This window comes from Dermochelys coriacea, chromosome 3 (assembly GCF_009764565.3).
Source record: "Dermochelys coriacea isolate rDerCor1 chromosome 3, rDerCor1.pri.v4, whole genome shotgun sequence".
NCBI classification, from domain to species: Eukaryota; Metazoa; Chordata; order Testudines; family Dermochelyidae; genus Dermochelys; species Dermochelys coriacea.
This window is the reverse complement of record NC_050070.1, coordinates 392,651-402,601: the sequence shown is the minus strand read 5'-3', so window position 1 is coordinate 402,601 and position 9,951 is coordinate 392,651. Positions and strand designations below refer to the sequence as shown.

General features: G+C 47.7%; 1 protein-coding gene across 1 annotated transcript in view; it reads right to left on the bottom strand.

The window, feature by feature from the left end:
* Nucleotides 1–12: 12 nt before the first annotated feature.
* Nucleotides 13–9,951, bottom strand: part of FNDC4 (fibronectin type III domain containing 4) — a 52,341-nt gene continuing 42,402 nt past the window's right edge. Inside the window, exons 5-6 of the mRNA XM_038396055.2 lie at nucleotides 4,186–4,319; nucleotides 13–2,695 (exon numbers count right to left, since the gene is read on the bottom strand). Of these exons, the coding sequence (XP_038251983.1) occupies nucleotides 2,660–2,695; nucleotides 4,186–4,319 (170 nt within the window). The 3' untranslated portion in view covers nucleotides 13–2,659. The remainder of the gene's footprint in view (nucleotides 2,696–4,185; nucleotides 4,320–9,951) is intronic.

Sequence of the window (9,951 nt, the reverse complement as noted above, 5' to 3'; positions counted from 1 at the left end):
GACCCTTCTGCCTTTGAGCCAGAGACTTTTATTGAAAAGACCCTGCCACAGGGAGTCACTTGCCCTGCCCCCAGTATTCCCATGGCAGGAGCCAAGCAGCACCTGGAGGGAAGAGTCCTGAAAGTTCTTTGCTTGAAGGTTAAGTTCCTGGAAGACACTGGATCCTGTGATTCTCATTAATCCTGGGGCTGCACAGACAGCATCCCAGCCCCTGGGGGAGCAGGCTACAAACCTGTCATTCCTCCAGTGGAGGCTGTTCTATTTTCTTCTGATGGAGGAAGGCAGATGTGGGGTAGAGGGGCTGAGGTTGGTTTGGCCTCAGCCTTTTGGCTAGGAGCAATGCTGGTTCCAAATGACAGAATTCACTCCACGATGATGCCACATGGACCCTGGGGTTTGGGTGCTAGCAGGAGGTGTTCAGCTTTAGCCATCCTGGATACTCCTCTGCCCTGAACTTGAGGGTTAATTGGTGGGTACAAGAAGTTGGTGGGTTTCATTGGTGTTTCCAAGTTGCTTGGGTCAGCTCCTTTCCAGCAGAAGGGCCTAGTGGAATAAGCACCACCCTCTCCCATGGGAACCTGGGCCACAGGTGCTGCCTGCTCTGGGGGGAAGGAGTAACAGCTGCAGCCAGAGAGCAGTGGGGAGTGCGGCAGGAGTGGGACTATCACCCTATTGGACTGGAAGCGTTTTCCCTACGTGACAGCTGAGCACAGGCAAGGATTCAGGCTGTAAAGACCCGCTGAGCCTGAGTCTGTGAGCATGCTGGGCTAGGGTTGTGACTGAATGGACACTGTATAACTCAGGTGTAGAATCCTGCCCACCTGGCCCCTGTTGGTAGAGAGATTTAACTCCAGGATTCCAGATGGCCTGGAAATTGTATGTCATGGCAGTGTCCAAGGCAGTCATTGGAGGGCACAGGAGGCTGCAAAGGGTTGTGGTGGGGGGAGAACTCTGCCATGTTCAGGGCTGATGATGTGATGGGGGTGGGTTGGAGTAGCACATTTCCTAGTTGCGTGTCAGGAAGGAGGAATGGCTCTCTGCACAGACTCTGACACCATTGTCTCCAACATACAGCAGATGCTGTGTGTCTGGGAAGCCCTGGGACAGCCTATCTCCCTAGGGATGGAGACCAACCCCTTCTAGGCCATGCACTGGTGTATAAAGGAACTACCCCCTCGCACGCTCCATAGGGACCTAACCTAAAACCACGCTGCAATCGGGGCAGGGCCTGCAGTGAGGCCTTCAATGCCAGGAGCAATAGGATAGAGCTGGGGCAGGCACCAAGAGTGAGGCCTTGGCAGAATGAGGGGGTATGGGCAGGGCCCTGAACTGAGGCCTTTGCCTGATGGGCGGAGGCAGATGGGCCACAGGTAGTTTGCATTGAGGCCTTTGCCCCCCAGGGGCATGGGGATTCAGCATGGTATTCTCTCCCCTGCCACACACATTTCTCTGGGGCCTGCGGATGTTTCCCAGTGACATAGACTCTGGCTCTATGTAGCCTGCACCAGAGCTTCTGCATGCTGGAAGCCTCCGAGGGAGCCAGAGGAGAGGAGTCAGAGCTATATGTGCTAGATTTCCCTCCCACACCCAGAGCTGAACCATGACCTGGAGACCTCCCAGGCAATGCAGTTAGCAGGGGATATGTTTTTATGGGCACTGGGTACATCCCTGCTGCCCTACAAACTGGGTAGGCGTGAGATGTGATAGGGAGAACTCTCCCCTGCATCCCGCTGTCTCTGCGGCAAGGCCCTGCTTTGCTGGGCAAGCACGAGGCAGCATTGGCCCTTCCTGGTCTGAGGTCCTCACCTCCCTGGGGTGGTCACACTCATACTAAGAGAAGCTCATCTGAGCTGCCAGTAGCTGAAGTCAGCTCAGTGACCCAGCCAACCTCCTGCCTCCTTGGGCTGGAATACCATCTCTGGTCACGTCTGCAGGGGGAATGGGGCCATCCTGCAGTTCAGATTCCAGACTTTGGGGAGTGCTGCGAAAACCTCCCCAGCTCCGATCAGTTCTCTTGGCAGCCGTTCCTGAGCTAGCACCTGCTCCACCTCTGTGGGCCCCACAGTCTGGGCTTGCAGGCTTAGGGGGCTGGAAAGTGGGCTCTTCTCTGGGACCGTAAACAAACAGAAAATCCCTCTGAGGCTCCAGGCATGCTGAATGAGAGCTAGGCCCCTTCTATGGCTCTCTGGTGACTGGAGCTATGTCTGCAGCCTGGCTTAGGTCTGGCCATGCCTAAGGCTGTAACAGGCATGAACATGAGGACACACTGCCGTTTACATAACAGCTGCTGAGTGACAGGGCCATGAGAGCCCACTTCCACGACATTATGCCTGCATCAGCAGGAGGCTCCTACATCCCTTGAAATCCAGATATTGCTGTTTGTTCTTTCGGTGCTGTTCCAGGCTCCCCATTGACTCCCGAGCAGCCCATGGGCAGTTACATGATGGGTGTGAGGCTGAGTTCTGCATGCATCATCCCAACGGTCTCCATGCAGATCCCCTCATGGGGAGAAGGCCTTGGAAGAAGCATCATTTCTGATAAACAAGTCTTTGCATGCTGAAGGTTGCAGGCTGGCAGCCTGGTGTTGTCCTTTTATCCCATGATCTTCCTCAGCTCTGGCAACATTCCTAGGGCCCTCGGATCCAGAGCTGAACTGTGCTCACACCTCAATGATATTGATAGATAGAGACTTTTTCTACAAGAGAAAAAAAAAATCAGCATTAAGACCAGATTCCCCCTGGGTTCAGTGCACCCTGCGCCACAGGGATCCGCTGTGCTGAGCTCTTTTGGAGATCTGGTCCCAGTTGTGGGTACTGAGCACTTCTGAGAGTTCCACTGATGTGCCAAGTGGGGGGTGTGCTCCCCTCTTCCATAAGCCCAGTGACAGCATCCTCCCCCCCTCCCCGGGCCAAGCAGTGGAGGTGCACCCCAGCTGTGTGTGGAGCAGCGGCGCACACCCTGCCTCCCCTGACCTGGTGCCGTGCTCTGGCTTTAGTCTCTCTTGAGTCTCAAGTTTTATAAAGAAACCTTGAGGAGAGGCTAAAGCACTTCAAGATGAACTGACTCCCTGCACAAAATGCAGATAAACAACCTTGCGACCCCTTCCCCCATCCAACCAACTGCTACCATTCCCTTCTGCCCCTGATTAGCATTGCCCCCCTTCCCTCCCCAATAAGCCCAACCCACCAGCACTGCCCCCCATGCCCCTAAGAAACCCAACTGACCAACACAGAGAAAACATTACAGAAAAAAAAAAACAACACCCAAATCCCTCCCCAAACAGGGATTTTGTCCCAAAATGAGAGACGAGCCAGCCACCCCAGTCTCTAGGGACTGGGCGATTGCTAGGAGTTTCAGGTGGAAGGTGCTCAGATACGTGGTGATGGGCAGCTGTATGAAACCCTGAGATAGACAGATAACTGCTTGTATCACATGGATGGAGTTCATGGGGATGGAGTTCTTTCCAGGCCATTAGTAACAAGGGAGAATGTTAAAAAGCATCTATTAGGGATAAACATTTTAAAATCAGCAGGCTATGAGAACTGTCACAGAAAAGTAAAAAAGAGTTGGCTGAGGATCTCTGACTGCTGGTGTTCATTGTTAGTAACTCAGACCACTAGAGAAATTCCAAATGACTGGAAGAGCTCTAGTGTTGTGCCAGTATTCAAAAAAGGCAAGCAGGATGATTTGGATAACTATAAGCCAATCAACCTGATATCAATCCCAAGAGACTAATGGATAAGCTGATATGGGGTTGTATGGACTGTGTCATACAGGAGGTCAGACTAGATGATCACAAGTGGTCCCTTCTGGCCTTGTAATCAAAGAAGAATGAGTATCAGGGAGCAGGCAGCTTGCTGTGGCTGGAGGTGGAAATGATCACACCCTCTGGTTACAGAGCCATGTGCCGGCCACACTGTTCTTGTCTAAAATTCATTAAACAACAGAACCGGCAGCCTCAAAGGAGCCCTGTTATCCCATATTTATTATTACCAGGGTTAACGCCAAAGAGCCATGGGGGTTGGGGATCCCTTCCATTGGCTGCTGCCCATGACTATACCAAGAGACAGTCCCTGCCCCAAACTGCTCCTTGTCTTAAGAAATCTGAGGTCTCTTACCACACGGCCACCCCCAGTGACTCGCACACACAGACCCCATGCCCCAGTAACCTGCTCCCCCTGTTACCTTGCTGCGCAGTAGCCCCCCTGTGGGTCGCTCTGGGGTGCTGTGCTCTGAGGATGGCTTGGTCTTTTCCTTGTTGTTGTTGGAGTCGTTGTCCTTGATAATGTCATACTGTCTGCAGAAAAGCGCAATCACCGCTGCAGGGAGAGACAGGTGTGGTTTGAGGGGGTGTCCCCAACACTGTGCCCAACACTACCCCCTGCCCACAACACTGCCCCAAATATCACCTTCTTCTAACACCACCATCCCCCAACACTGTGCCCTTCCTGCAACTCACATGTCTCCAACACCACCCCCCTGGAAGTACCCCAACACCATCCCCCCCCCAACACCACCCCTCCTCACAACTCCCTTCCCCCCAATACCTCCAACACCACCCTTTCCCACAACTCCCCCAGCAGCTCACCTTTCCCCACAACACCTCTTCCCTACATCTTGCCCAACACCCCTTCCCCGCAACACCCCCAACACCATCCCTTGCCCACATTGCCCTAAATACCACCTTCTTCCAACACCACCATCCCCAACACTGCCCTTCCCCACAACTCCCCCAACACCATCCTTCCCCCAACACCATCCCTCCTCACAACATCCCGTCTTTCCCAACACCAACCCCACCCTACAACACCCCCTGCAACACCACCCCTTGCCCGCATTGCCCCAAATACCACCTTCTTCCAACAACACCCACCTCGAACACCACCCCTCCTCACAACTCCCCCAGCATCCCACCTTTCCCCACGACACCCTTTTCCCACATCTCCCGCAACACCACCCCTCTCCACCACTCCCCCAACACCACTTCTCCCCACAACTCCCCCAACACTACCCCTTCCCCACATTGCCCTAAATACCACCTTCTTCCAACATCACCATCTCCAACACTGTGCCCTTCCTGCAGTTCACTGTCTCCAACACCATCCCCCCAACACCCTACCCTTTCCCACAACTCCCCCCTAAAGTATTTTCCAGAAAAGCAGCATGGCTTGATTTTAAGACATCAAGAGATGAGACTCCACTGCTTCCTTGAGAGTTTGTCCCAATGGCTCATCACCCTCACTGTTAAACGTGTGTGCCTAATTTCTCCTTTGAATTTGTCTGGCTTCATTGGTTCTTATTTGCCTTTTATTGGTAGACCAAAGAGCCTGTTAGTACTCGGGGTTTTCTCCCCATGAAGGTAATTAGACAATTCACCTTGTAATCTTCTTTTTCATAACTAAACAGATTGAGCCCTTTAAGTCTCTCACTTGTTTTCTCCAGCCTTTGAATAATTTGATAGCTATTTTCTGCATGGTCTCCAATTTTTCAACATCCTGTTTAAAATGTGGACACCAGGACTGGCCACAGTATCCAGTTTCAGTATCATCAATACCATGTGCAGAGGAAAAAGAAGAAAGAAAAAAAAAATCTCAACAAAATCTCATTTAATCAAAAAAATCTAAAATTGTAGAAAGAAAGACATTGTTCACAAAGGTTTGGTTTCCTTCATAAAGCCTCTGCCATCAAAAATACATTTTGATTAAAACTTTTGCCTAGCTCTTGTGTTGCCCCCTACCCTGCCCCCATTAGACCTCACACTCCTGCAAAATGGCAATTGTCCATTGGAATAACTGACCAAGGGGAGTGGTGAATTCTCCTTTGCTTGGAGTCTTTACATTAATCCTGGGTGTGCTTTTAATAGCTCCATGGGAAGTAATGGGCCAGCTGCAGAAATCACTGAGGCAGGTTCTCTAGCTTGTGTTATGCAGGTCAGACTAGATAATCATGAGTCCCTTCCGGCCTTAGAATCTGGGAATCTCTGTGTAGACTGCCCCAAAGAGCCCTCTCCCTCTTAACCTTCTCCTGGATTAAGTAGGTTGGGCTTCTGGAGTCTTTCACTCTGAGGCACATTTTCCAGGCCTCAAACAGGTTGTCAGCACTGCAGCTGGGAGTGTGTCTCCCAGCCCGGATGGACAGACTTTCGTTAGCGGGGCTGGAGTTAGAAATAGCAGTGTGGCCATTGCAGGCCAGTAGCAGCCTGACCTTGCAAGCCCTGGATCTGAGCACTGGTGTCCAGCCAGAATCTCTCCTGCTGTTGCATTGGCCACACTGTTATTAATAAAAAGAAAAGGAGTCCTTGTGGCACCTTAGAGACTAACAAATTTATTAGAGCATAAGCTTTCGTGAGCTACAGCTCACTTCATCGGATCCATGCTCTAATAAATTTGTTAGTCTCTAAGGTGCAACAAGTACTCCTTTTCTTTTTGCGAATAGAGACTAACACGGCTGCTACTCTGAAAACTGTTATTAATAGCGCATTAACTCCAGTGTGCGTCTGTGTACTCAGGCGTGAGGCTCGTGCCCAGTTGCAGTGTACGCAGACCCACACTTCATGTAACTCTCTTCTGAACCCTTTCCAACTAGTTGCAATCTTTTTTGAAGGGTAGGCTCAGAACCGGACACGGTATCTAGCAGTGGTCCCATTAATGCAAAGCGAAGAGGAAACAACACCTCCTTACTCTTGCTTAGACATCCAAGGATCACCAGAGTCCTCTTAGCTACAGCACCATGGAGGAAGATCAGGCTCATAAGAACACAAGAATGGCCGTACTGGGTCAGACCAAAGGTCCATCCAGCCCAGTATCCTGTCTGCCAACAGTGGCCAGTGCCAGATGCCCCAGAGGGAGTGAACCTAATGGGTAATGATCATTGATCTCTCTCTTGCCATCCATATCCACCCTCTGACAAACAGAGGCTAGGGACACTATTCCTTACCCATCCTGGCTAATATCCATTAATGGACTTAGCCTCCATGAATTTATCCAGTTCTCTTTTAAACTCTGTTATAGTCCTAGCCTTCACAACCTCCTCAGGCAAGGAGTTCCACAGGTTGACTGTGCGCGGAGTGAAGAAGAACTTCCTTTTATTTGTTTTAAACCTTTCATTTGGCGGCCCCTAGTTCTTATATTATGGGAACAAGTAAATAACTTTTCCTTATTCACTTTCTCTACACCACTCATGATTTTATAGACCTCTATCATATCCCCCCTTAATCTCCTCTTTTCCAAGCTGAAAAGTCCTAGCTCTTTAATCTCTCCTCATATGGGACCCGTTCCAAACCCCTCATCATTTTAGTTGCCCTTCTCTGAACCTTTTCTAATGCCAGTCTATCTTTTTTGAGATGAGGTGACCACATCCGTATGCAGTATTCAAGATGTGGGCGTACCATGGATTTATATAAGGCAATAAGATATTCTCTGTTTTATTCTCTATCCCTTTTTTAATAATTCCTAACATCCTGTTTGCTTTTTTGACTGCCACTGCTCCCACACTGCGTGGATGTCTTCAGAGAACTATCCACGATGACTCCAAGATCTCTTTCCTGATTAGTTGTAGCTAAATTAGCCCCCATCATATTGTATGTATAGTTGGGATTATTTTTTCCAATGTGCATTACTTTACATTTATCAACATTAAATTTCATTTGCCATTTTGTTGTCCAATCACTTAATTTTGTGAGATCTTTTTGAAGTTCTTCACAGTCTGCTTTGGTCTTAACTATCTTGAGCAGTTTAGTATCATCTGCAAACTTTGCCACCTCACTGTTTACCCCTTTCTCCAGATCATTTATGAATACATTGAATAGGATTGGTCCTAGGACTGACCTTTGGGGAACACCACTAGTTACCCCTCTCCATTATGAAAATTTACCATTTATTCCTACCCTTTGTTCCCTGTCTTTTAACCAGTTCTCAGTCCATGAAAGGATCTTCACTCTTATCCCATGACAACTTAATGTACGTAAGAGCCTTTGGTGAGGGACCTTGTCAAAGGCTTTCTGAAAAATCTAAGAACACTGTCCACTGGATCCCCCTTTGCCACATGTTTGTTGACCCCCTCAAAGACACGATCTCCCTTTACAGAAACCATATTGGCTTTTGCACAACAATTTATGTTCTTCTATGTTTCTGACAATTTTGTTCTTTACTGTTGTTTCAACTAATTTGCCCGGTACTGACATTAGATTTACCAGTCTGTAATTGCCAAGATCACCTCTAGAGCCCTTTTTAAATATTGGCATTACATTAGCTATCTTCCAGTCATTGGGTGCAGAAGCTGATGTAAAGAACAGGTTACAAACCATAGTTAATAGTTCGACAATTTCACATTTGAGTTCTTTCAGAACTCTTGGGTGAATGCCATCTGGTCCTGGTGACTTGTTACTGTTCAGTTTCTCAATTAATTCCAAAACCTCCTCTAGTGACACTTAAATCTGTGACAATTCCTCAGATTTGTCACCTACAAAAGACAGCTCAGGTTTGGGAATCTCCCTAACATCCTCAGCCGTGAAGATTGAAGCAAAGAATTCATTTAGTTTCACCGCAATGTATTTATGATCTTTAAGTGCTCCTTTTGTATCTCGATTGTCCAGGGGCCCCTCTGGTTGTTTAGCAGGCTTCCTGCTTCTGATGTACTTGAAAAACATTTTGTTATTACCTTTTGAGTTTTTGGCTAGCTGTTCTTCAAACTCCTTTTTGGCTTGTCTTACTACATTTTTACCCTTAATTTGTCAGTGTTTATGCTCCTTTCTATTTACCTCACTAGGATTTGACTTCCACTTTTTAAAAGATGCCTTTTTATCTCTCGCTACTTCTTTTACATGGTTGTTAAGCCACGGTGGCTCTTTTTTAGTTTTTTACTGTGTTTTTTAATTTGGGGTATATATTTGAATTTGAGCCTCTATTATGGTGTCTTTGAAAAGTATCCATGCAGCTTGCAGGGATTTCACTCTAGTCACTGTACCTTTTAATTTTTGTTTAATTAACCTCCTCATTTTTGCGTAGTTCCCTTTTCTGAAATTAAATGCCACAGTGTTGGGCTGTTGAGGTGTTCTTCCCACTACAGGAATGTTAAATGTTATTATATTTTGGTCATTATTTCCAAGCGGTCCTGTTATAGCTACCTCTTGGACCAGGTCCTGCATGCCACTCAGGACTAAATCAAGAGTTGCCTCTCCCCTTGTGGATTCCTGTACCAGCTGCTCCAAGAAGCAGTCATTGAAAGTATCAAGTGATTTTGTCTCTGCATTTCGTCCTGAGGTGACATGTACCCAGTCAATATGGGGATAATTGAAATCCCCCACTATTATTGAGTTCTTTATTTTGATAGCCTCTCTAATCTCCCTTAGCATTTCATCGTCACTATCACTGTCCTGGTCAGAAAGAAAAGGAGTACTTTTGGCACCTTAGAGACTAACAAATTTATTTGAGCATAAGCTTTCGTGAGCTACAGCTCACTTCATCAGATGCATTTGGTGGAAAATACAGTGGGGAGATTTATATACACACACAGAGAACATGAAACAATGGGTTTATCATACACACTGTAAGGAGAGTGATCACTTAAGATGAGCCATCACCAGCAGCAGAGGAACAGTGGGGGGTGGGGTAGGGGGGAGAAATAACATGGGGTGGTCGGTAATAGATCCCTACTGTTATATTCTTATTAGAGCATGGAATTACTATCCATAGAGATTCTATGGAACCTGTGGATTCATTTAAGATTACTACTTCATTTGATTCTATATTTTCTTTCACATATAGTGCCACTCCCCTCCCCCCCGCATGACCTGTTCTGTCCTTCTGATATATTTTGTATCCCGGAAAGAGGCTAGGACTTTTCAGCTTGGAAGAGAGGACACTAAGGGGGGATATGATAGAGGTCTATAAAATCATGAGTGGTGTGAGAAAGTGAATAAGGAAAAGTTATTTACTTGTTCCCATAATATAA